At 42.7% G+C, this 26,886-nt stretch overlaps 1 protein-coding gene across 4 annotated transcripts; it reads left to right on the forward strand.

The window, feature by feature from the left end:
- Nucleotides 1-2,158: 2,158 nt before the first annotated feature.
- Nucleotides 2,159-25,347, forward strand: LOC122742266 (leucine-rich repeat-containing protein 14-like). 4 transcript variants are annotated; one of them, XM_043986382.1, is made up of 6 exons: nucleotides 2,496-2,519; nucleotides 5,885-6,002; nucleotides 13,756-13,810; nucleotides 15,972-16,415; nucleotides 17,966-18,589; nucleotides 19,384-25,347. In XM_043986382.1, the coding sequence occupies exons 4-6, from the start codon at nucleotides 16,021-16,023 to the stop codon at nucleotides 19,949-19,951; spliced, it is 1,587 nt and encodes a 528-aa protein (XP_043842317.1). In that variant the 5' UTR covers nucleotides 2,496-2,519; nucleotides 5,885-6,002; nucleotides 13,756-13,810; nucleotides 15,972-16,020; the 3' UTR covers nucleotides 19,952-25,347. The 4 variants fall into 4 exon arrangements, with proteins under 4 accessions (XP_043842341.1, XP_043842324.1, XP_043842317.1 ...); XM_043986397.1 differs by lacking the exon at nucleotides 2,496-2,519 and adding an exon at nucleotides 12,131-12,310; XM_043986406.1 differs by lacking the exon at nucleotides 13,756-13,810 and having other exon boundaries at nucleotides 2,159-2,519.
- Nucleotides 25,348-26,886: the final 1,539 nt, after the last annotated feature.

The following is a 26,886-nucleotide window of genomic DNA, read 5'->3' on the forward strand; positions in this document are numbered from 1 at the left end:
CCCATACACCTCACATGCTGGGTGTCATCCTCAACTTCTTACTCTCTCACCCCTTCATATCCAATTTCTTTTTCTTTTCTTTTTTTTTTTTTTTTTAGTGAGGCAATTGGGGTTAAGTGACTTGCCCAGAGTCACACAGCTAGTAAGTGTTAAGTGTCTGAGGCTGGATTTGAACTCAGGTACTCCTGACTCCAGGGCTGGTGCTCTATCCACTGCGCCATCTAGCTGCCCCCATATCCAATTTCTTACTAGGTTCTGTTGTTTCTGCTTTCCCAGCATCTCTCATGTACATCCTTTCTCTAACACTACAGCCTTGGTGCAAGCTCTCATCACTTCATGCTTGGACTATTGCAAGAGACACCTTTCTTCTCAGTACATCCTCTATTCAGTTGTCAAAATGATCTTCCTAAATCATAGGACCAACCTCTGTCACCTCCCTATTCAATAAACTCCAATGGGATCAAATATAAAATCCTTAATTTGACTTTTAAAGACCTTCATAACTGATCTCTTTCTATCTTTCTAGTATTCTTATACCTTATTCCCCTCCACACACTCTGTGATCCAGTAACAGTGGTCTCCATGTTGTTCCTCAAGCATAACATTCTGTCTTCTTTTCACTGGCTGTGTCCTTAGTTTCTGTAATTCCCCCCCCCCCCCCACATCTCTATCTCCTAGACTTTTTTTTTTAACTTTTTTTTTTTTTAGTGAGGCAATTGGGGTTAAGTCACTTGCCCAAGGTCACACAGCTAGTAAGTGTTAAGTGTCTGAGGCTGGATTTGAACTCAGGTACTCCTGACTCCAGGGCCAGTGCTCTATCCACTGTACCACCTAGCTGCCCCTCTCCTAGACTTTTTGACTTCCTTTATGTCCCAGCTAAAATCCCACCTTCTACAAGAAACCTTTCCAATTGCCCCTTAATGCTGGTGCCTTCAGTTCGTTGATTATCTCTAATTTATTTTGTTTATACATAGTTGTTTACATGTAGTCTCTCTTTTTAGATTGTAAACAGCTTGGAAGGCAGGATTTATTCTTTGAGTTTCTTTATTCCCAGAGCTTAAAAGGCATCTGGCACATAATAGGAGATTACTAATTGCTTGTTGACTCGACTATGAAGTCTATAAGACAGAGGTTCTTACCCTTTTTTGTCACTGACCCCTTTGGCATTTTGTTGAAGTCTATGGATCTCTTCTTAGAAGTTTTTTTTTTTAATTTAAAATTTAAAATTCATTATTGAAGTCTAAATTTTGGTTAGAGATTAGTGAAAATAAAGATGTAATTTTTTTTTCTACTCAAGTTCAGGGACTCCCCTGAAATCTATCCAAAGTTCCCCAGGGGGACCTGTAACCCTCAGTTAAGAACCCTGTTTGAAAGAAATAGGCTATGAAGAAAGGGTCAAAAGGAAATATACAATCTTTGAAGGATTAAATGTAGTCAAATTTAAGTCACAAGCATTTATTACAGAACTACGTTTCAGGTACTGAGCTGAGAGGCAAAAGCAGTCTGAATTCGAAGAGTTTGCAATCGATTATAGATCGCTAAATTTTTATTTATTTTATTAATCCTTTCCTATGATTTCAGAGGTATGAGTAACTTGCACTCGGGCAGAGATTGAACTTCAAATTTTAGGGAAGTGCTTGGGACACAGAGGGGTTAGGAGACTCGTTCAAGGTCACCCAGAAACACAAAAACACCATTTGATCTGAGTCTTTCCAGACTCGAGGACCAGCCCATTAGCCCTGAAGAAGGGAGCCCCCAGGTTTGGGCAAGTTTTTCGTGTTCAGTTACCACCCTTCCGGAAGGGAGGGAGCATAACCCAGGACGTGGAGGAGGGACGGCGAGACCGAGTGTGGGAGGGGCACGCGCCGGGGTCCGGAGCCTCCATTCCGGTCCCCCAGCCCCCGCTTTCTGGCCAGAGAAGCCGGAGGCGGAGGCTCCAGCGCAGCAGCTAATCTCCCTAAAGCTCCAGGGGCCTGAGAGGAGGGAGGGGAAGAGGACAGAGAGGAGGAATGGAGCCAACCAATCCCCGCGGGAGCTTTCGATGACCAGCCAATGGGGACCGCGGAGCCTCTCCAGCTCGCGCCTCCAGGCGAGGGGCGGGGCAGGATTCATTGTGACGCCAGTGACAGCCGCGCCCTCAGAGCGCGGGGAGGCGGCGGTGGGAGCGGCTGGCTGCGGCTGTGGTGCGGGAGAGGTCGGGTGGGTGCAGGCTCTGGGGGCAGCGGCCGTAGCAGCAGCGGCGGGGACTGTGGAGAGAGCTCGGAGCCGGTGCTCATTCACTGGCCTTCGGCGGAGAGCTCAGGGCTTGCGCTTGTTCGCCAGCCTTCGGCGGGAGCTCGGGGCGGGAGGTCCCTGGCTCACCGGCGGCGCGGCGGAGAATTGGGGTCGGGCGTTCTCTCGCTCGCTGGGCGGCGGCGGCGGCCAAGGTGGTGAGGGGCAAGGGCTGCGTTGGCGGCTACTACTACAGCGGCCAAGACGGCGTCGACCGGGAGAAGAGCGAAGATCAGGCCGAGGGCTAGGTGAGGGCTGCTGGGCCCAGGACGGGAGCGGGGGTCTGCAGGCCTGAGGCCTAGGGCTCCCTGAGCTGCGCCTAGGGCCTGTCCGCCCTGGAGTGGGGAAGGTGGGAAGAAACGGGGCATTGAGGCCTGCTTGGGGGGAGGAACCTGAAGAGGCCCCAGACTAGGGGAGGAGGAGCAGCGGAGCCCTCGGAGGAGAGGCCCAGTCGGAGCCCTCTGCGGGGGAGATTCCAGGGGGAGGGGGCAAGGAGGAGGAGTTGGAAGGCCTCTGGTGGGCGGGAGTGTGTGAGAGGGAGTGCAAGAACGGCCTCGGGGGTTGTCGGGGGGAGGCGAGGGGGCGGGGCAGAAAGGCCTCTGGTGGGAGGGGATGTATGGAGGAGGGGCAGAAAGGCCCCGGGTGGGAGGGGGATATGAAGGGGAGGGGCAGTGAGAAGGAGGGGTAGAAAGACCTCTGGTGGGAGGGGGATATCTGGGGAGGAGACAGAAGTTGAAGGTCCTACCTAAGAGTAAGAGTGACCTCTAGTAGGGGGTGTGATGGGATAAGGAACTTCAAAGCAGCTTCTGGCCAGGAAGAGTTGATGAGGATAATAATACTTTATATTTTGTCCCCCAAATTGTTCCTTAACAAAAAGATGTAAACCATGGTGATTAAAAATGGATCACATTTATATATACTTTAAGACTTATGGCATACTCTCATTAACATATCCCTATGAAGTAGTGTAATTATTGTCACTAATACTTGGATTTACTATTTTCTAAGCAATTTCTTCACAACTGCATGAAGTAGTATTAAGAATTATTGCCAAGAATGTTGTATTCCTATGGTGCTTTGAGTTTTTCCAAAATTAATTTTTATAATCCCTATCCTCCTGAGGGAGGTGCCACAAGTAGTAGTGTGGCACTACCTGGACCAGCTGGAGGTTTCATAGAGCATTTTTTTTTCTCTTTATAGCCTATTGTGTTCAATTACCACTGAGGCCAAAGAGTTGTCACTCATGCCCACAGGCTAAACTTTCTGTTTCTCTTGCTTGGCATTTGGGCACTTTGACGTTCTGGGACACCTCTTTGCACCATGTAACATCAAACAAGTCAACTAATAGATACATTTGTGAGGGAGGGGAGTAATATGAGAAAAGACTTGTAAGGTAAGGTGGTATCAAATTGTAGTATGACAGGTTGAGTTTGAAGTTTATTTGCTGGTAGTAGGATTCTTTTATTGCATGGTTGACATGGGCATCTAGTCATCTCCCTAAAGATTAGCATGGTAGCAGTTTGAAGGATACATTAAAATTATTTGAATTTGCTGGTTAGATGTCTTATTTGACCTTTGCATCTATCTCCAGTAACTAGCAAAGTGCTTTTTAAGTAGTAAACCCTCATTTGAAATAGTTGGAAATAGAAGTGTAGAGCTTGGAAGAAAGATCAGGACTGAAGATAGATTTCAGAACCATGGGGTTATAAGGAAAAGGAGTGAATAAAACTGTTGAGGGAGAAAAGATACAGTGGGCTGAAAACTGAACCTTGAGAAATAACCATCTTAAGGTGCTTCAAGAAGATGAGGAGGCAGAAAAAGATTATCGATATATCATTCATGTAGACCCTTTAGTATTTATGCCTTTGTTCTGTTATAATCATAGAAACTTGGTGTTGGAAGGAAACTCAAGGTATGTAGTCCAGTAGGTATCTGAACAGAATACTTTTCTATATTCACTAATAAGTGGCCACCTGAAAATCTTTTCTTGAGATATCTCCTGAAGTAGCCCATTCCATAATTAGATAGCTCTGATTATTTTTTTGCAAAATCTGCCTCTGCAAGTTCTCTGCTCATTTTTCCTAATTTTGTCCCTGATACAAAATAACTCTAATGCTTCTTTCACATGATAGACTTTTAAATAAGTGAAGACTGTTATATATTCCTCTTTTCTCCCTTCCCCACTTCAAGGTGTTCTGCTGAAGTGCTCTGTTATTTCACCTGATCCTTATATAGGTCTGGCTTCTGGTCTCTCAATATCCTCCTTAAATGTAGCTGAGCTGAAGAAATTTCAGATGTAGTTTGGCCAGTGCAAATTACAGCGGGAGTGTTATAGTCCCTTGGTTTTTGTTTTTTACACCATGCTTGTACTTCTGTTATTGCAATCTAAGATTGTAGTTGCTCTTTTGACTATCATCACATTTTGACTAACTAAACAGTCCACTGGCATTCTCAGGCCTTTTTCATATAGTATTATCTAGCCATGTATTCCTTAGACTGTAGTTATGTATTGATTTTTTTTTTAACACAAGTGAAAGTTACTCGGTATTCATCCCAATTACATTTCATCTTTTTGGATTTGACTTATTGTTCTAGTCTCTTCTTTTGGGATCCTAATAATGTTACCTTAAATGGTACCTATCCATCCAAGTTTCCTGACAACTAATGCAAATTAGAAAAGTATGCTAATGATGCTGTCATCCAAATCATTTTCAATTCCAACATTTATTTAACACCTGCTATTTGCTAGGCACAGTCATTTGTAAAGATGTTGAGTTACCCAGCCAGAGGCAAGGTCAGATCATTGAGATCCTCCATGAGACCATCTTCATATTGATATATCCCAGTCTACTAATTACCACTACTTTTTGGTACCAGTTCTTAATTCACTAACATTCATCTTGACCACCACCAGATCATCTTGAGGAGCTTTGCTGAAATCACTGTATACTGTGCATCTAATCTATTAAGTAAAAAAAAAAGGATATAAGGTTAATTTAGCATGACCTGTTTTGGATAAACCTATACTTAGTCTTGGGGATCATCACTTCTCTTAGTATTTTACAAACCACCCTTTTCAGAATTCATTCTGGAATTTCAACAAGAAGCACATAGTAGATAAATAGCATGATGGAGTATTTGAGGTGCAATTTAAACCCAAATTTTCCCTGACTTGCAAATCCAGTGCGCTATCCACTGTATCACAGATATATGCCTATCTGTTGAGTTTATTATGTGCCAAGTACTATTAGGTGCTGGCTCTGCTTTTCACTTACTAAATCCCCCTATTCAATCAGCTTGAAGATTTTCTACAGAAAACATCCTAGCCAATATTTCCATCCACTCTTGCTTGCAGAATGGAGCTCATAGGTTCATTCTCCCAATCCTAGGTTCAAGCAGGAAACCCCCCTAATAATGTCAGGCTCGTGCTTGGTACTCAAATCAATCAATAAATATATGCATATATGTGTATATATATTCAATTAATAAGTATTTATTTTCTTTCATATCTCCCCCTGGGGGGAGATGGGGTAGGGACTTTGTAACAAAACGTTTTGCTTTATTATGCATATTTGTTACTTAACATTTTTCAATGCTTTTCCCTCCAACAAAGGTAATATAAACAGGGAGCATGTCACCATCACCTCAACAAGATCAGAATTTAACTTTACGCTTGTTACCCCTAAGTTCATCAAAAGACAACCTGGTTCTTCACATCTTCCTGAAGTACAGTAGGTGTCATTCTACCTAATTGCCTTTGCTCATGCTGTTCCCTAAGCTTCACATGTCCTATCCTTCCTCCATGAAACTTCCAACACTCACTAGTAGTTCAAATGAAAAAGACTTAGGGGTTTTGGTTTAATTTAATTTAATTCAACAAACATTTTATTGAATGCCTACTATGTGTAGAGGATTGTTCTAGGCTTTGAAGGACTCCTGTAGTCCTCTAGGAGAATTAAATGTAAACAACTAATTATGATACAAGGTAAAACGTACATAAAATGTGTACAAGTTTACATTTAAATGCTGACACTCTTAAAATCTGTAGCTTTTTATCCTTTTAACAGTGACAGGGTTGTCTCCTATGACTAGAGGAACTGATCTATATCACTATTGACATTTTCGCTTTGAGCTAAGCTGAAAACTGAAGGGAATGCAGTATATAGTAAGTTGTCCAGGAGAAAAAAAGCTAGTGGTATTAGTGTTATGTCCAATAGGATATTAAACTTTGTGAGGAGAGAGAATGTTTCATTTGTCTTTGTACCCTTAATTTCTTATAAGTTAAAGACACTTAAGGGTTTGCTGAAGGGAATTGAATTATACCCTCATGCAACCAAAAAAAAAAATCAGCATTTTATGGGATACTTGGTCATGGATCACCATCAGTATTTATGGTAAGTATAAACAGGGCATTATGAAGATAATTACAGCTCATATACCAACATGTTACATGAAAAACTTGACAATATTTTCTAGACCAAGTCAACATGTATTTAGGGTAACTTCAGTATGAAGGTGGACATAGGGAGGAATAGTGGGAAAAGTTGGAAATTTTGGTTTGGGCTTATGAAACGAGAGACCAAAGGCATGAGGCTTTTGAGTAACGTATCATGAGTGGGTTCTTTTCTCCCCCAAGAAGAGTCAGAAGATGCTGGATGTAGTAAACCCTGAACACCACACAAAATTACTTTAGTATCTATGGCTCCCACTCAAGGGCCATGGAGGTTTTGAAATTATTTTGAGGGGTTTCATTCAGTAACTCAATCTACTAAATAAGAAAACATACTTGTAGATTTAATAAATGTTTAGTACATGTATACTCTAATTTTTCAAATGTGTGTGAATGCTGTTCTGGCTAATAAAATTCATTTTAAGACATAACTGGATTTACATTTCTGTCATTTTCTCTGAAGAGGCATGGTGTAGTCAATAGAGAATGGAACTTGGAGTCAGGACCCCCTGGGTTCGAGTCCTGCCTCTGAAACAGACTCTCTGTGTCAAACTCACAACCATATTTGCTTAATATGGGCAGCTCACTTAACTTTTCAGTATCCTAAGCAATTCTCTAAGACTATAAGTTAGAAATAAATGAGCAGTTTGCATCAGTGAAAGGAGTTTGAAAAACAGCAACATCCTACACTATTGAAGTCACAGGTCCAGATCCAGAACAAAAGTTCTACTAACAATGCAGTTACAATACGTGGAGTTCTATGAAAATTTTGACATACAAAAGGGAAATGGGTGACGTTGTACTTGAAGGTTGGGAATCACTGATTTGGCCATCTGTTTGGTTAGATCAACACTTTACAGCAAAGGCCAACAAACACCAACATGAAAAACTAATGAAAAGAAGACTACATGAAGTTGTAGCAGCTCCAACCTAATTTCTTAAACAAACTATTTGCTACAGGAAATGGATAAAAACAAAGAAGCTTATTCTGCTTATCACCACTTCTTAGAGAAGTTTAACAGATATAGAACATCTGCTACAACCAGGCAGCTAGAAGAGCCCACAACCTACTTCAGCCAGCAAGCATCTATTTAGTCTCATTGAACCTGGGAGTTATGACAGCCAAGGGCAGCACTTGTTCAGAGGCCAATCTTGTTTGCAAAAAAACATCATAGAAGAGGAAAGAAAATTCAGAGCAGTATCAGAGTGGAAAGGTAGTAGATGGGGAAGCAAGCCTGCTGAAAGCTTGGAGTAAAACTAAACCAAATCATTCTGTGGGCAGCAACAACAGATAAAACTGGAAGGATGATGACATTTGAAATGGAGAGGATTTGCCAGTGTTTATACAGCAATCTACCCACCAATGATGACAGCAGATAAAGTAAAAGTGGTGCTTAGGAAGAAAGATGACCTAACCACATAAATACAGATGAAACCTGTACTGGAGGTGACCACCTCAGAAGGGAATAAGAATTGATTTTTTAACTTGTTTTAATGTCCAAAAGAAAAAATTAGTACCGAAAACAGTGTCCAGGAAGATTAGTAGCTTTGAACTTAGGTCTCTGTTTACCTCTAGGTAAAATCTTTGGGAATGGCTTTTATCCAGTTCTTAGAGGGTATCTTTAATGGAAATGTGAAAAAAGGACAAGCTAGATTTTGTAGACCAGCTGACCACATTTTGTCATTCACATTTGCCTGAGATATAGACTGTTGATCCTATTGTTGCTGATTACTATAAAAACATTTTGCTTTTTCAAATTGTAGAGCAAAACATAGACTTCCAGGAAGGAAGATTCCTTTATAAATACAATAGTGGAGGATTTTAATAATAATAAGCATTGATATTAAGCAAAATATAAAACCAAGGAGGCATGCTCACCAAAGATTCTTGCTATCATGGTGTATTGTCTTTGTAAAGTCCAAATGGAAAAGGGCTCCTGTGTAGATGAAGTCCTTGAAGAGCTTTTCTTTGTGGACTAAATTGTGCTGATTGCATTGATTCCCAAGAATTCTCAGGGCTGCCTCAATGAGATATCCATATGAACCCTTAGGATCATACTTGACTCCTAAGTCTCACCTTTCATAGCCAATTACTTGCCAGATAATTGTTTTTACCTCCACAGTAGTAGTCTCCAAATTTTTGATCACATGTCCTTAAGGATAAAAAAGTTTTTAAGCATGTACCCTTGATTAGATGTGTGTTTACTGATTTATACATTTACACATATGTACTGCCAGACCTAATAATTGTGTATATTGTGAAACATACAAAAATAAAGATTAAAAAGGATGAAATAAAACTGAGATGTTTGTTGACAAAAACAATAGGGAGACAATTGAGTTTACTGAGTAGCAGAGTGAAATGGTTAGACCTTTGCTATGGAAAAGGCACTTTAGCAACTGTGGAAGATGGATTTGAGTGGAAGGAGACTTGAGATAGAGAGCAATTGGACTATTGCAATATTACAGATGAAAGGTAATGAAGGCCTGAATTAGGATGTTTGCCATGTGAGAAAAGAGAAAGGGATGTGTGAGAGATGTTGTGGAGATAGAAATGACAAATTTTGGCAATTGATTGGACAATATGGCGAAAGAAAGTCCAAAATGACAATGAAGTTGTAACCCTGGAGGACTGTAAGGATGTGGTATCCTTGAAAATAAAGAAAAGGTTTGGAAGAAAAGTAACATAGTGGATATATATGATGAAGAGCACAAGCTATCCAAACCTGCTCTTCCATTACGAATCGCTCTATTTCACCTACAATGTAAAAGGTATAGAACTTGTCTCAGGTATGAAATGAGCTGCTGTGTATAGGACAGTGGTTTGGATGTTGTATGGTTCTTGGGTTATAACTGCCCTGAGGGGCTGACAGGGGCCTTGAAAGGGGGAAACAGGAGTTGTCGCAGCACATCATAGGGAGGTGGTAAAGCTGAGGTAGTCTTCGGGGATAAAAGGTAGCTGTGGTTATATTGGAAACAAACCCTGTGATTGACTATTGCAGGAAGTGTGAGATGTGATCATTTTCCTATCCTCTCTGGTTGAGCACATCTGGTCAGATCTTAGCCCTGCCCTAGCAACCTCTTAAATCAGTCTCCACTATCCTAGTTAGCACCTTTATTGCTCCTTCTAAAATTGGTGTCCATTCTCAAGTCTCTCCCTTTCCCAATCCGTCTTCTACTCAGTTGCCAAATTGCCAAAGTGATACTCCCAAAGTACTGCTCTACTCAAAATCTAGTGGTTTTCTGTTATCTCTAAAATTAAATGCAAATTTATTTGTGTTATATTCAAAGCCTTTCACAATCTGGCCTCAATTTTTTTTCCTTTACTCACTTGATCCATCCAAATAATATTCCATCCCCCATCTCTGCTGCCTTTACACTGGCATTTCCCCATTCCTAGAATTTATTTTTACCTCCCCACTGCCTTTTATAATTCCTGTTGTTGTGTCTGACTCTTCATGACACCATTTTGGAGTTTTCTTGGCAAAAATACTAGAGTGCATTTTACCAGCTCATTTTACAGATTCGGAACTGAGGCAAAGAGGATTAAGTAATTTGCCCAGGGTCACACAGCTAGTAAATGTCTGAGGCTACATCTGAACTCAGGAAGATGAGTTTTCCTTTATCCACTTGAGCCACTCGGCTGTCCCTTATTTGTAATCGCTTAAATGCTGCCTTATACACGAAGCCTTCACTAGTCCCTCTCTCCCAAATTACATTTTATTTTGTATATGCTTTGATGTGTTAACATGTATTTCTTCAGGGCAGACACTTTTATTTGCACATTTGTGTTCCCAGTGCTTAGCACAGTGCCTGGCACAATAGACATTTAATAAATACATTTAATAAATACTGTAGTCCATTCAGGAAAAAATCAAAGGTCAGCCCTGTTGACTGGTTTCTTTCTAGGTTTGAGGGAAAACTACTGGGTACACACAATGAAAAGGTTGAATCATTTAAGGATCAGAAAATATATAGGTATTTCTGCAGCATCCATTATATAGCAATCATAGGTCTCAAATTTTGAGGTACACAGCTTGCTCATATTCAGGACAGCAAATGGATCCTCTTAGAATTTCTGTAGGATGGTCCAGTGAAGCTATGTATCGTGGGGTAAGTTGTATAGTGTTTATCGGAGTATGCATTAAGATAGAAAGCCATCATTGGCCAGTATATGTGTGTGTCTATAAAACTCGAGGTATATTTTTGTAAATGGAAATTTAGCATCAAGGCTAATATTGATTCTGGATATGTCAGTTCTTTTGACTCATGGGTATACTTATGTGAGTTTGTTTGAGCCATGTCTTCACACCATCATACAATATTTAATTACTATGATATATGAGAATGTACCTGACTCCTTGACTTTATCTGGGCATCAACAGAGGTGGGACTCCTTTATGGATAGAAAAACTCAAGACATGTACAGGAAATAGCAAGAAATTAGCCAGTTTGGTTTTGAGGTATGGAATATGTGGCAATGGTAGGGGAATAATGATAACGTGGACAACAAGAAGATCAATGTCCAGAGTAAGGATAATGAGTTTTTTGTGCTTTATACTGGTTATTAATTTGTGATTGGTTCCTGATACTGCAACATGTGTCTTATAATGAGCTGAAGCATATCCAGATGAGCCAACATGGCATAAAGGGAGTTAAACCATGTCATGAGGAGCAGACTGGAAATATTTAGTATGGGGAAGAAAAGATGGGGTGGGTGGGTTGGGTGGGTTTTGATGGTCTCCTTTAGGTAGCTAGTAGGTTGTTATACAGAATAATGATTAGACTTGTTCTGCTTGGTTCTAGAGGGTAGGACTTAAACCAGAGATGCAGATTTTAATTTAGTAGGAAAAAAAACACCACCTGTAGGAATTAGACCTGTCAAAAACAAAAAAGGGGGAATTAATTTGCCTGATCTCTGTTAATTGTTAAAAACAAGTGAACCAGTTGTTGGAGATAATCTGGAAGGTTGGACCACCCTCATAGAATCAGAGAGGGCTTGAATTATCATCTATTTCAAACCCCACACAAGTCATGATTCTGTTCTTTAACTTTGTTTGAGGACCTCTAGTGAGAACTCTTAGCTCACTAACCATAAGGTAGCCTTTTCCAGCATGTAGCCTCCTATAGTCTATGCGTGCCTTCTAGGGCCAATTAGAACAATTCTAATTGTACATGTGTACATTGTACATTTGAAGATGGTGGTGATAATTTATGGTACAAAGGACTTTTCCTCACAAAAATTCTGTAAAGTAGTTAAAGGAAGGGGTCTTTTCCCCTCCATTGTTCCATCTTCCATTGGAGGAGGGATTGGGAAAAGGGGTAAAAGTTTTCTAGTGATATGACAGCTTGAGGCATTAGGGCTGTCACGTAGAAGGAGGGATTAGATTTGTTCTCCCTTTATCTTAGATAGCTGAACTAGGAGCAATGGATGGAAGCTTAGAAGCAGATTTGGGCACATAAAGAAAACTACAATTTGAGCTGTCTAAAAGTGCTATGAACTGCCTCAGTAGATGAATGAGTTCCTCATCATTCAAGATCTTCAAGTGATAGTAGCATCATGAGCAGTTGATGAGGATTCCTTCTCAGGTATGACTTGGACTAGAAGACCTGAATTTCTGTCTCTGAGATTCTTTGATACAAATGAGGTTAGTAAGTATTGATGTCCTCCTTTCCTCTATATCTCTGCTAGTCTAACCATCCATTTTACAGTATCTTCTCTTATCCGGGTTAAATATTCTAATTTTTGCCAATCTTTTGTGGTGTTTTCTGGCTCTGGTAAGAGAGATGGTCTTGATATAATCCAAGTTGTCAGTGTGCTTTCTAAAATGTGCCTAGAACCAAAAACAGTAATCCAGATGTGGTCTGGGGAGGGAAAAGAGTACAGCAAGCCTATCACCTTCATTTTCAAAAAGTATGGAATAGAACAGACTGAAGGACAGATCTCTGGGGTAGACTACTAGAGACTTCCTTCCAAGTTGACATTGGTTTGCCTGTATCTCTCCATTTATCATATAGACATCATGAGCTTTTTTTAAAATCACATACCTAGATGACATCAAAGATATGCTTAAACAACTCTTTCTAGCTTTTAGTGATTAATTTTTCTGAAAGCTCATAAACAATGTCTTTAATAATAGATGTGAGAATTTAGCTAGGTATCAGTCAAGGTTACTGGTCTGTAGTTTAAAAATTGTACCTTATTCCTTTAAAAAGAATCAGATTTTTCTTATCATTATCTCAGACATTTCACCTAATCTCAGAGAAGTGGTCTAATCCAACTATACCAAGATAAGAATTCCATCTATTACAGCACATTATCATTCAGTCTCTGCTTGGAAACATCGGATGAGAAGGAAGAACATATTCTGAAAGGATGCATTCCACTGCTGGATAAAAATTTTTAGGAAGTTTTTTCTCATATGAAGCTAAAATAGACTTCTCTGTAACATCCATTGTTCTTGGTTTTATCCTTTAAAGTCAATCCTAATTCTTCTATGTGATCACACTTCATATACTTAGAGATACCCCAAGTCTTCCCTTCTCTAGTTCCTTCAGCTGATTCAAGGCATGATCCAAGGCCCTTCTTTATCCTGGTCATAATTATGGACTGGGTCCATCTTATCAATATCCTTCCAGGAAACAGTACCTAGAACTGAACATATAGTACTAAGATTTCTGACCAAGGTAGAGTATAATGATACTGTATCTGAATTCTCAATGCCTTAGCACAGTGCCTAGCACATAGTAGGCCCTTAATAAATGCTTGTTGACTTGATTGGGAGATTAGCTTCTTTGGTTACTTCAATCACACTGCTAATCCATTTAAACCCCAGGTCTTGTTAACATGAATTGCTGTCTAGCCTATCCTGTATTTAAGTTGATTTTTAAAAATTTAATTATAAGCCTACATTTGTAATAATGACTGACATTTTTGTAGCACTTTGTTTCAAAGCACTTTATATAGATTATCTCATTTGTGCCTCACAGATCCTGTAAGGTAAGGTACTACAGGTATTATCTCTATTTTGCAGACAAGGAAACTGAGACTCAGAGAGGTTAATTGACTTGTCCATGGTCACACAGCTGGTAAGTGTCACAGGAAGCATTTGAATCCAGGTCTTTCTGGAGTCAGGCTCTAGTACTCTATCTGCTAATTCTCTCTAATTCATTCTCATTAAATTTCAATTTCATTTTGACCCAGTGTTCTAACCTGTTGAGATCATTTTAGATCCTGACTTACCTATGTGTTAGCTATCTCTGTTTTATGATTTTACAAATTTGATAAGTATGACAACCTACCCTTATTAAAATCATTGTGTATGGCTCTGTGTGTGAGAGAATGATTTCATCGGTGGGATTAGAGGGAAATCCCAGTATGGAAACTCCTACCAATGCAGGATTGACAATTTATAGTTTTCCAGTTTTAGGGAGTCAGTATCCTGGTTTGTTGAGAAGTTAACTTTCTTGCTTCAGGACACACAGCTAGTGTGTTAAAGTAGGACTTCGGAAGACCTAGGTTCAAGGATAGCCCTCTGCCTACCATGCCATGTTGCCTTATTATATCATTGATAGAAATATTATATAGCCTAGGGCCAAGGATACATTCTTGGTATTTTCCTCTAGAGACTTTCTTCTAAGGTGACATTGAATCATTAACCACTTTTTGGTCTGGTCGTGGTCATAAAATGTCATCTGAAAGGGAAGTTAGGGTTCTATTTTGTAGATGTAAAAATGGAACATTGTAGAAAGGAAGAGACTTTTTCTAAGATCACACGACTAAGAAGTGTAATTTGGACCCAGTTATTCCTGTTTCTAGCTAGCCCAGAGCTTTTCCTTCATCTTCAGTTCCCTTTTCCCCACAATTTCCTCCCTCTTTCAGCAGCTTTTTACTCATCTTGCCTTTATGTAATCCTTGTCTCTGAGATTTTTTGTCTCTAGTCTTATCCATGCCTCATTCTATTGTTCCAGTTTCCTTCTACCTTTGTTACCTTTCTTTCTCTTTGTCACCCCTGGGTACCTTCTGATATTGCCTCCCCTTCACAATGCTGAGGTGCAGCCACTTGAGCTCCAGGGGCAACCTTTCTGACTCAGGTCTGATAGAGTGGCAGCTCACCCAGTAGTACCTGGAAGAGTTACAGCACTGTTGCTACTTTGGAAATAAGGTAGACATTGACCTTACAGCTGTTCTAATCAATAACTCACTTAAAATTTCCTGACGATGAGGTGATACTTGCATTATCTAACTTAAATGGCTTCAATGATCACTTGTATGCAGGTGACTTATCTATTCCCAGTCTCTGCCCCATTGCCTAGCTGCCTTCTTGCCATATCTATCTGGATACCCCTTAACATGTCAAACTTGACATGTTCAAGATGAAATTGATCATCTTCCCCCTAAAACTCAGTGGTGGTACCTAAGCTTGAATTATAATCATTATAATCTTCTTATTTCCTGTATCAAATCAGTTTCCAGTTTTAGCGATTGTAGTTCCACAATGTAGATGACTTTGTTCCTTTTCTCTTACTTCATCACTGTTTCAAACCATCATTTCTCTCAGACTATTAATAGCTTCCTAACTAGTCTTCATACTTTAAATCTCGCTCTCTTTCATAAAGCTGCTAAAATAACCTTCCCAAAGTACAAATCTGACCACTAAAAATATGGAAGCCAAGATCTAGTGAGGTCAAGGGACTTGCACAAAGTCACATAACTTGTAATTGGTGGAGCTGGGATCAGAACCCAATCCACTCCATTACACACCTCACTGCCTATCATTGACTACTGTTGTGTCCCCATGGTGCTTAGCCCTTGACCTCTTCTCCCTACTTCAGGGGACAGCAGGAGGGGCCATGACCCTAAAGTCTTCATACTATACATAGCCTTTGTGTCCTAGAATTTTAGTGTTGGAAAGGACCTTAGAAAGCAACCAGTCTAGTTATTCCCTTGCATGTAGTTGGAAGAATCTGAAAGAATGTGCCTAAAGGGCAGGAAGTTGTTGTAGGGTGGGAATGGTGAGAATAGGGCATGGCCCAGTACATAATAGGCATTCAGATATTTGATTTGGATTTTGATAACTACTAGGAAAGCCAAGAAGTCTATGATAGAATTAGGTGCTGAATGATATAGTCACTTGGAGCCTAAGGTGTAGCAGTTGGGTGCGGAAGAGGACATGGAGCTATCAGACGGAGCTCTGTAGTCTGATTCCAAATAACCATTTTTAGTATTACATTCTTTTCCTCTTGACAGGTACTACCTGTCCTGTGTCATAGGTGGCAGCTGCCCACCATATTCAGCCATGCGTCCACTGGTATTCCTGTGTGCCCAGCAGGTGATCAAGGATGAGGAATCTGCTTGCCAGGCCTTGGAGCTTCTGCCACAGGACTTGTACCCAGTCCTATTCAAGGCAGCTTTTATGCATGGGAAGACACTGTTGCTCCAGGCTTTGGTGCATACATGGCCCTACCCCATCCTCAGTTTCAAGCAGTTATTGCAGGATCGGCCACACTGCCGCAGGGCTCTGAGGCAGGACTGGCCACACTGCCTCCGGGCCCTCCTCCAGGAGTGTCCAAACTGCCCCCGTGCCCTGCTTCAGGACCGGCCTGCGGAGGAGCTAGTACAGGCAATGATCATGGGAGTCAAAGCTCGGTTGGAAGAGGCAACAGATAATGGAACCCAGCAGTCCCTCTATAGGTAAGTACTTAACTGCTTCTCACCTGAGGTAGGGGCTAGATATGGCTGGGGAGGCAGTTAGGACTTCAGTTTACGGGAGGAAATTTTTTTTATAACCCATAGTAGCATGGAAATAGCAACAGAAGGGAAGAATCCTGGTAACACTATTTATCGAGTACTGGCTCTTCAGAGACCAGGGCCAAGGCCTTGTTAAAGAACACATCCGAACACATTTGATAAAATAGCAGATATGCCAAGTCAGGGAAAGGATAGAGGCTTCCTGGAATCTTTGTTAGATCACTGTGATCCATGGGCCTTGGGGCAAGGAGCTTAAGGATGAGTTCCTTCGATAACTGCTTGGGATTTGTTAGAAGGTGCCTACTAAGAGAATCATCATCAAGATGTAGGCCCCTGGTATCTATTTTTAGATGAAACTGTGATCCTGCCAGACTAGTGATACCTAAAGACCCAGCCCAGGCCATAACTCTTGTGCTGTGCCAGCCAAGCACTGTAGCCCATTATTATGGGCAGTATTGATGGTACATCTTAGTGTACTCCCTGTGAGATAGAGGAGGGGGGCAACAGAGCATCTACTCTGGACAGACTCCATTATGTTCAGTGTAGAAGCCACACCCTAGCCCAAGGATATTGACAAACTGAGACTTACCTAGAGCAGAGGACAGACAGGACTGTGAGAGCCTGGGATGCAATTCCTTATGGGGATTTGCTATGGGTACTTGAGATGTGTAGCCTGAAGAGATGACCTGAGAAGACATGATGATGCTCTTCAAATATCTAAGGGACTTTTGGGTGAAAGAGGAATGAGAACTGTTCTGGGTTTAAACAAGAACAGTGGATGTTAGTTGCAGACAAGCAGACTTTAGCTTGATGGATGGGCTCTCTGATGATTAGCTCTCTAAAACCGGTCTAGAGGCTGCTCAAGCACTTCCTTAACCCTAGTAATTGGGTGTCTGATTTTATAAAATATTTGTCACTATTATGGATTCAGTTGCTTCTGGTCATGGCTTACACCATCTATTCTGTTGGTGTTTTTTTTAAACCAAGTTGTGATGGTTCCTCCTTTATTAGTAAGTATAAGATCTGGTCATTCTAGGTCCCATTGGTAGTCTTTGAACAAAGGCTGAATTCATCACTTTTTGGATATATTATAGAGGAGGTTCTTTAGGCACAGGCTAAGGCTATAATGACTCTTGAGATCCTTTTGAATTGTGGCATTCTGTGATTTTTTTTTTTTTTGGTGAGGCAATTGGGGTTAAGTAACTTGCCCAGGGTCACACAGCTATTAAGTGTTAAGTGTCTGAGGCCAGATTTGAACTCAGGTCCTCCTGAATCCAGGGCTGGTGCTCTATCCACTGTGCTACCTAGCTGCCCCAGCATTCTGTGATTCTATATTAAGCTTTCCTCTCCCTTTTTCTCCTGTCCTTTATCACAGCCTCTTTTAGTTCTTATTTTTAATTATTTCAGGTATATGCTGGGTAAGTTAGGGTGAGATTAGCAGGATATGGAGTACGTTCTGGCTCAGGTTCTCACCTTCTCTGTCCTTTCCTCAGGAGGCATCCACTGCAGCTGTTAGACATGACTGGACTCCTGGATTATGGCTATGAGGAAGACCTAAAAACTATGAAAATGTGGGCCCGTACCATGACCATGGCCCAAACTGGCATTTGCCACCTCTTAGACAAAGTTGAGCAGCCCAATGAAAGCCCCAACAAGTGCAGGAAGGTCGAGGACTTACCGTGCACACTTCTTCCTGTAGAAGTGCGTGTAGATCTCTGGGTGACCCCTTCCTCCAGTGGTTTTCTGAAGCAGGCCCTGCAGAATAATGCTGTCAGCCCCCTGCGCTTGTGCTGCCGGGATTTCCGAGCTGAAGACCTCCCACCAGACATCACTGTGGATCTCCTGGGGCTGTTGGACCACTCCAGCTTACGCCGGCTAGACCTGTCCTTCTTTACTTTAGAAGCCGGGGGTGTGTGGGAGATCGTGGCTTCCATCATGAAGTTCACTAATCTGCTGAGCTTGAAACTTCAGTACAGCAACATGGATGTGTGGCGGCTCTGGGCCATGTTGGAAGGCACCTTCAGCTTCCTGGCTTCAGAGATGAGCAAACTGAAACGCCTGAAGGAGCTTAATCTGGGCACCTCCTGGTTATCAGGCCAGTTGCGGCAGCTGCTCAGGTGAGTGAACCATGCCTTTGCTTCCAGTAACTGGTCAAGGCCACTTAGCTCAAAAGGAGTCTCACATACAAGGCACCTCTGAGGCTCACTATTAGGAACTGTTGGGGCAGCTAGGTGGTGCATTGGGTAGAGCACCAGCCCTGGATTCAGGAGGACCTGAGTTCAAATCCAGCCTCAGACACTTAACACTTACTAGCTGTGTAACCCTGGACAAGTCAGTCAACCCCAATTGCCCAGCAAAAGCAAAAAAAAAAACCCAAACTATTAGGAACGGTTCAGCTTGAGAGACATCTACTTTTAAATATTTGTCCAAAGGCCTCTTTCCTTTTCTTTCCTTAAATCTGAATTGCTTATTTGTTTTTACAAACATGTGAGAGTGGAAGGATTGTTGGAGAGCAGAGCTTCCTGACTGTTCAGCTTGGGCAAGCAAGTTAACCTTAGTGCCCCAACTTGCTGGGTAAAGTGGATATCCTGATACTTGCTTCTCTAGCTCCCTTCCAGGGTGTGGAAAGTTCTCTGTAAACAGTGACAAACCTGGGAGCATGAGAGTTGTTGATTGTCATTATTCAGACAACTCTATGCCTGAAAGCTCTGCAGCTCCTCTTCTGTATGTGCTTCTCCTCAGCATGACCTCTTGAGCCAACCTTGCCTCTCTCACCAGGAGGAAAGAGCTGCTTGGCCAGCTAGTCCCTAAGGATAAGCCCCAGGAAGTTAAAGCCCTGGTGATTCCAGCTTCCTTGTGTTGATTCCCTTTTCCCTGGGAAGTAATAGCATTTCTTTGTGTGTCTTTGCAGTGGCCTGCAGTGTCCCCTGGAAAGCCTGGAACTTCCTGTCTGCTACCTGCTCCCTGTGGACTTAAGCTACTTGTCCCAAAGCCCCCATGCTCCCCACCTCAAGAAGCTAGACCTCAGTGGCAACAACCTGTCAGGTGACCTCTTGCCTCCCTTCCAGGCTCTTTTGGGGGAGGCTTCAGCCTCTTTGCTGTGTCTGAAGGTGACGGAGTGCCAGCTCATGGATGTTCACCTCATTAGTACCCTCCCACTTCTGTCGCGCTGTACTCGTCTACGATATCTTGGCCTCTATGACAATCCCCTTTCTAGCATTGGGCTAAAGGCCTTACTGTCACGCTCTGAGGTAATGCCTGACCTCCAGCTAGTAGTGTACCCATTTCCTGTGGACTGCTACAAGGACCTGCCTGGTGTGCCCCTTTCTGCCAACCTCCTGGAGGACTATATTGATGAGGAGAAATTTGCTCAGGTTCAGGGAGAGATGCACCAGATGCTAATAGCAGCAGGTAGGGCTGATGTGCTGTGGACCACAGATGTCTATGGCCCAAATATGCCCGACTACTTTAGCTTGTGACAGGAAGGCTGCCTGCCAGGGACAGGGAAGCCCTTGCAGTCATCCATTCCCCCTGGGCCTGGCAGGCGAGCCTCCTCACCTTCTGGTCTGCATGTCTTGGGGACAGGTAGGAAGTCACAAAACATTTATTCTCATTGCCTGCCATCTTCAGACAGGGGAATGGGGCTAACTAACAGGGAAGCTCCAACCTGTGCCTCACCTGAAGGGTCCTTGATAAGGATGACTAGTACGAATGAAGAACTCCCAGCCAGTGGTATAAATCCAGGATTCTGGAACCCCATTAAGTCAATGAATTGTTCCTTGGGAAGGGCATAGTTTTGTCCTTCCCCCAGTGAGAGAAGGGAGTTGGCATTCATTACTGAGGAATGGGAGGTCATATGCCAAGCTAATAAGGCCCCAGAGCTTCTGAGATCACTGGTCTGAAGTCTCTAAAGCTCTCTTGGACAAGATAAGGCCATAGCCTTTCCCTTTCCGTTCCATCCTTTGGAATGCACAGCTACTTGCTGTGAACTTCTCTTCTGCCAGGCTAAGGATGCCCACTTAGTTTCTCATATCTTCTTCTAGGATCCTAGTTTCTTTTCTCCAAGAGTCTCCTTCCAACTTCTTTTTTTTTCTTTTGAACTTCTACCTCATCCTGGGAAGGATTTGAGCTTAGGCAGGTGCTAGCCAGCCCCCTTCCTCAACGGCATCAGCCTTAGCTACTCCTTAGTCTCAACCCGGAGTGGCATGAAGAGAGAGGCAGTGGAAAAGAGCAGCCTGTGGGAGCCTTCCCTGGATCCCCAAACTTGGGCAGCCTGGTTTTTCTTCAGCTTCCCCAGGGCTCAAATTCCTCTTTGAACTTGATTCTGGGTGGTTTTGCCTGTGAGTTCAAAGCTTTAATTTTTCACTACTTTCTAAATCTCACTGATATTTAACCCTTTGGCTTGAGACACCAAGCACCACTTGGCCCCTGGGCCTGTTTGCTCCTGAGCTCAGATCTGCTGACCTTTCTTTCCTATTTTTGCTGCTGCCTCTGTATCTTGATGTAGCTAGTTTTGCTTCAGTAATCCCTTTTTTTTCTTTTTAATCTTGTTTTTCCATGCTCCACCCAAATATTGTCTAAGATTTATTCCCAAGTTAAAGAAGAGGATATTGATTCAGAAATGATATAACAAATAAAATAATTAGAATCAGTTATGGCAAAAATTAATTCCAGGACAAACTTGATTATATTTAACTCTCTGAAATGTTCTGTGGGCTTAACTTGGCTCCTGTGAAATCCTCTCACCTATGAACCTAACCCATGCCTTCTAGGCCCCCAGAAAAGAGGATGGCAACACTTATCTTAGAACCAGCTGCCTATTGGGGATTTTCTTCTGACAACAGCTCCCAGTTGTAATCAGGATGCTTCCTGATCTCTGCTCAATGATTACCTACATTCTTATATAATCAGGTCACTAAATATCTCTTCTGTTTCTATTCAGAGTAGGGAAGAGATGATAAAGATCTACTTATCACTGAAGTATTTTTCATTTTTCCAGTACTTAGAGACAAAACTAATTCAGTATTCTTTTAATACCATCTTGCCCCTGCCAAATTTCACAAAAGACAATCCTTTTCATTCCTGGGATCCCAGCAGTACATACATGGTGCTTACTCCACTTAGAGAGGGCATAGTGATAGCCAGCTATTTCCTCCCCAATCCCTCACCTCAGAGGAAAAAGCTGTGTGGCAGAGCTAGTGCCTATCCCCTCCCCTAGCCCTTGCTTTCTTATCCGTCCATTCTTAGACAATGGAGCAGGAGAGGCTCTATATGTCTGTGTGTAGACTTTGTTGTTTCCTGACTCCTGAGAGAAACAGCTATGGCTAGCATAGGCATGGGGACTTGCTGAGGTTTTGCTTATTCAAGCTGACACATCATAAACTGAATTGCTTCACAGATGTTTTATGACCACCTACCTGGCAAACAAAGATAGTGAACCTTCTTTCTTTCTCTGGAGCCCTAATGCTGACCTGAGCTTATCAGGATTCCAGGGTAAAAGGAAGGTGGAAGGACCCCCTATTCCCACTCTGTGTGGCCTATTTGCATGGCCATCCCACTAAAGGTGGGAAAGTAGGCGAACAGGAGGAAGGTCTTAAACTACTAACAGGGTAGCTGGATTTTACTCCATATGAACAGTTGACTTCCCCAGCAAATGCTGATGGAATTGTTCTTAAATGAAGGACTTAACATTCATTCCTGTTCAATTCAACCTTGCTTCCTGGTCCACTTTGTTGGAATCTTTGTGAATCTTGGCTCTGTTGGTAATGGGTGGCTATGTGCCGCCCAGTTTTTTGCCAAGAATTTACAAGTTGAAATGACGGCTCCTCAGTTTGCTCTCTGTGGACCGGCTATTGGAACTGTTATCTTTGAGTTTTCTTCATTCCCCACGTTGCCCTGCAAAGGGGTTGGAGGGGTTGCACACCAGCGTATAAGCCTGTGATATCTGTGTTCAGGCATATTGAACTCTTGGGTGCTGAGGAGGATTCAAAAGGTTGTTTTTACCGCAGGGGGTAAAGGGAGAGCCAAACCCAGTCTTAGCCTGTAGTGTTCCCTCCTTTCCTCAGGCAGACAGAGAAATATAGGTCCTTGGTTTCTCTTTTAGAGACTGATGATGTCCCAGAATTAAACCCCTGGCAGCATCTAAGCCTTCCAGACTAGGACTTGTGTTTTGACCCCAAGAATGTTCTCAGGCCCAAATCTCAACTCTGGCAGGGGCTGTGTCAGTGGTTTTCTCTACTGCTGGCCTCCCTTTCACCACCTCCACCTCCAAGAACCCTAGAGGAAACAGTCCAAAATGGCTATGTCCCCTAGACCTGAGTGGGGATGGGGTCAGGGTAATTGAGGTAGTCCATAGGTAAACTGCTGCAGTGTTATCTAGCCAAGATTTTAGGGAATTGATTTGCTTTTCAGCCTAAATGAAGGCCTTTGCATTTATCCCTGCTTTATTTCTATTTTTTTGATCCATCATTCCAGCTTGTGAGTTCTTTGGGAGTCTTACCTCTGTGACCCATTGTTAGTTTGTTATTCAGCTTCCACTCAACAAACATTAAGTGCATTGCAGGATCAAGGCACAATGAAGGGGGCTGGGGATGGGGTTAAAAAATGGAATAAAGACACAGGCCCTGCCCTCAAGAAGTTAAAATTTAATTGAGGAAATAAGATGGACACAGTTCTAAAAGAGATTTAAGGAAGGCAGAGGTCACTTTATCCTAGGGGAAATAAAAGGCTTTTTTATGGCACCGTAGTTGAATCTTGAGAGGTTTTAACTGGGAATTTTTGTTTTAAGCATGGAGGATGATGTGAGCAAAGGCAGAGAGAAAGAAAAGGATGAGATAAAAACAGGTAATGAGTAGTCCATCTTAGTTGACAAGTAGATTATATAAAGGGGGTAATATGAGATAAGGCCAAGAAAGTATATAGAAAACAGATGGTGGAGGGTAAGGACAGAATCAGAGTTTTATACTTCATTAAGTAGGAAAGTAGAAATTGCAGTCATTTTTAAACATAAAAGGACTCTATAATCAAAGGATAGCTAGGGGAGGGGAACATTGGAGGCATAGAAAATAAATTGTGTTTGAGGTATTCATGGGGAACACAGGCCTGGAATCATGGAGATAAATCAGATCTAGAGATAGAAATTAGGAAAACATGAGTAGCAGATGATGATGAATTTTAGGCCCCCAAGAGAGAAGGAACAGCTGCCTTGGGAGACATTTCTCTGATAACTGCTGTAGGTGTTCAGATATTTAGGTTGATACTCCTGCTGAGTGAACCTCATTACAGTGCCTTGGGCCCCAAGGAAAAGTTATAAATTAACTCTCATCCATAGTCATTGATGTTGTTCATACTATTGAAAAGATGTTTGGATCCTGCAGGGAACAGCTGCAAAGCAGGATATTTGAGTGAGTTTTTTACAAGTTAACTTCAGTGTCACCTCTCAGCAGTTCATATAACTCCATTTTGCTTGTTTTTCCTTGAAGGAAAATGCATTTCATTAGGGAAGTTGAAACATGATTGGATCAGAGGGGATTGGGACCTAGGAATCTGATTGGATCAGCCTTTCTCACCTCCCCATCCCCCTCTGCTGTTAAACTTCTTAGCCTGGCATTCAAAACTCCATGTTATCATGCTTTCACACTTACTGTGCAGTCTAGTTAGATTACCACATATGGTGCGCTCAGTGCTTCAGACAATCTGGACTACTTGCCATTCTTCCCTCTCTGTCCCCTTCCCTAAACCTATGTCCAGCTTTGTCCTGCTTCTGTGATTTTGTTTATGTCACTTCCTGTCTCTGTCCCCGCCCCCCCAATCTCTGTTGAAAGCCTATGTAGCCCTTCGAGGTCCAACTCAAATGTTATCTCCTTTCCCGCTCTCCCCTCCCTAAGCTTCTGCTCCCTAAGCCCATTGCTTGCACCACTTGTCATGCACTTATTAACACAGGATGTTTAGTATTATAGTTATCTCTGTGTGATGCATCCCCTTGCTAGATTGTGAGCTCCATGAGGGCAGAGATCATATCTTACCTAATCTTTTGTGTCTCCCCTCAGCCCAGGCACAGTGTTCTGCTTATAGAGGGCGCTCATTTACTGTTTGTTAGAAGTTTATTATTAAGTGCAGAGGAGGTAGTGGAGGAAGCCCCAACTAACTGTAAAAAGAGCTTAAGTCATTTGGACCTGCTGGAGTTGGAGCCTATACCTCATCAGCTGCTGAGACTGTGAGGGTGGCAGAGTCAACTAGAGCTGCCCGGCTGAAGAGAATACAGAGGAACTTGGAGAAGGTGGCTGCCCAGAAGCAACAAGATAAGAGAATACCAAGGCCAGCAGAACATCTGGACTTGACAGATTGAAAGAACTGTTTGTTTAGTTCCACAACTTGTTTGTCTCAGTACCAAACTCCTCACCTTCTGCTCATCCCCTGCCTGTTATATACACCTTCCTCTTCAGCTGTGCCTTCCCTTCAGCTCTCCAGCCTGAATTCCCAGTTACTGAATTTCTCCTCTCCTCCCCCTTCCCTTGTCTGCTTGGGAGCTTCCTTTGGGCTCTGGGGCCTCTGGACCAGGAAGGCTCCAGTTTTCACCATGGAGCTCCTTTCATCATGTGCCAGGACACCTGAAAGAACTTGGTTTGTTATGGGGGGATAGCTGTCAGTGGTTGGGGGGATCCTGGTGAGTGGGAAAGGTGTCCTGGATCTGAATATGGGTGTGTGCTGCATGCCCGTGTCTCCTTGTGAGCTTTCAGGCATTGGGGAGGGAGGGCCATGGCTGCTTATGTAGTGTTGTCTCCAGAAGAGCGATGACTGTGTCTTACAACCTATGTATCTCCCTCCGCGCTGAACCCTGGTGCTCTGCGCTTAATAAACGTTGGTTAAAGTTGAAGTTTGCTGAAGAGTCATGCTAGCACCTGCCCAAGGAGGCCAGGACTAGGTTCCATTTTTTAAAATGACTGAATTTAGAGACCTATGATCTGCATTTGCTTCAACTGCCTCAACTCTGCCAATTACTAGTTAACACCTTGGAAAAACCCTTCCCCCTTTCCAGTCCTCAAGTTTTTTCCTGTGTACGATAAGGGGTTCGGGCTAGCCACAGGTCTCTATGGTCCCAGTTCACAAGCTTTATGTATTCCTTTGTCTTTTCTGACTTGTGAGATGTCCCATGGAGTGCCTAGGACAGAGGGAACTGAAGACCAGGGTGAGTATTGGTGAAGGATTTCTGTTTTCTTCACAGCCCAGGTGCTCCTTGGGCCTCTAGCTCTGGGCTGTGGTTGGCACTTCTGTACACTCAAGCCACCCATAAGCATATAGATCTAGGGCTAGAACAAATCAGAAGCCATTCAGTCTAATCTCATTTTACAATTAAGAAAATTGTGGGGGGCAGCTAGGTGGCGCAGTGGATAAAGCACCGGCCCTGGATTCAGGAGTACCTGAGTTCAAATCTGGCCTCAGACACTTGACACTTACTAGCTGCGTGACCCTGGGCAAGTCACTTAACCCCCATTGCCCTGAAAAAAGAAGAAGAAGAAAATTGTGTCCCAGGGGTTGTGATTTGCCTAAGGTCACACATAGTGACAACTAGAACTTGAACTCAGGTCCCCTGACTACAAGGTTAGTTCTTTCATTGTGTCACAATGCCCCATAAAAGGTCTGGAATGAGGGGTTCATGGGGGTTTCCTTTTACTTCAGTCATAGCTAGTGGGAGAAGTGTGGGCATGTATTTAGGGCTTGGGGGTGGGTGGGTGACAAGGCTCCTTTGTTGGAGAGGGACAAATTTTTCCCAAGGATGGCACCTCTGTTGAAACCTGGGCTAGTACTTAGAAATGCAGTCTGGCTCCCTATTACTGTAAGAGCCATGTCTGTGAATCCCCAGTTGGGAGTATCTGATCTGAGGATCTCTAATTTAGCCTCAATACCCTCACAAGCCTCTAGCCACATGAAAGGCAGACAGAAGGACAGAGGCTGAATATTTCTAGAACAATTCCTAATCCCATCTCCTGCAATCAGGCTTCCTTGGTTAGGCCTACAGAGATGTCTCACCCCCAGCAGTGCAGGATGGGGCAACAGCCAACATGTGCTCTCTGCAACAAGGGATCGACCCACAGACTTCAAAAGAGGAAACATCCCCCAGCATTAATAAGCTGGACCAAGAGAGGTCTATGCAGCCCTCATATACCCTCGGGGATGAGACTTCTTGGGCCAGCTTATGAGTTATCATTCAGTGTGTCCAATTAGCACTGAATTCTGAATCACAAGATCTTGGTTGAAATTCTGGCTCGGTTATTTACTTCCTGTGTGATCTTGGGCAAATCATTTCTCTCTCTGCCTCTCCTCTAAAATGGGTTCATGAACTTGTTTAAAATTTTTTTGGAAATTTTAAATATATTTGTTTTCCTTTGAAATCTTAGGTATTTTTTAAAGGAAA

This window comes from Dromiciops gliroides, chromosome 1, assembly GCF_019393635.1.
Source record: "Dromiciops gliroides isolate mDroGli1 chromosome 1, mDroGli1.pri, whole genome shotgun sequence".
NCBI lineage: Eukaryota > Metazoa > Chordata > Mammalia > Microbiotheria > Microbiotheriidae > Dromiciops > Dromiciops gliroides.

What these genes read in the sequence shown, in the direction of transcription:
- LOC122742266 (XM_043986406.1), top strand. Translation starts at nt 16,021, where the DNA reads ATGCGTCCACTGGTATTCCTGTGTGCCCAGCAGGTGATCAAGGATGAG. An exon ending in ACCCAGCAGTCCCTCTATAG is followed by an intron (nt 16,416 to 17,965) that starts GTAAGTACTTAA and finishes TCCTTTCCTCAG; the next exon opens with GAGGCATCCACTGCAGCTGT. An exon ending in CAGTTGCGGCAGCTGCTCAG is followed by an intron (nt 18,590 to 19,383) that starts GTGAGTGAACCA and finishes GTGTCTTTGCAG; the next exon opens with TGGCCTGCAGTGTCCCCTGG.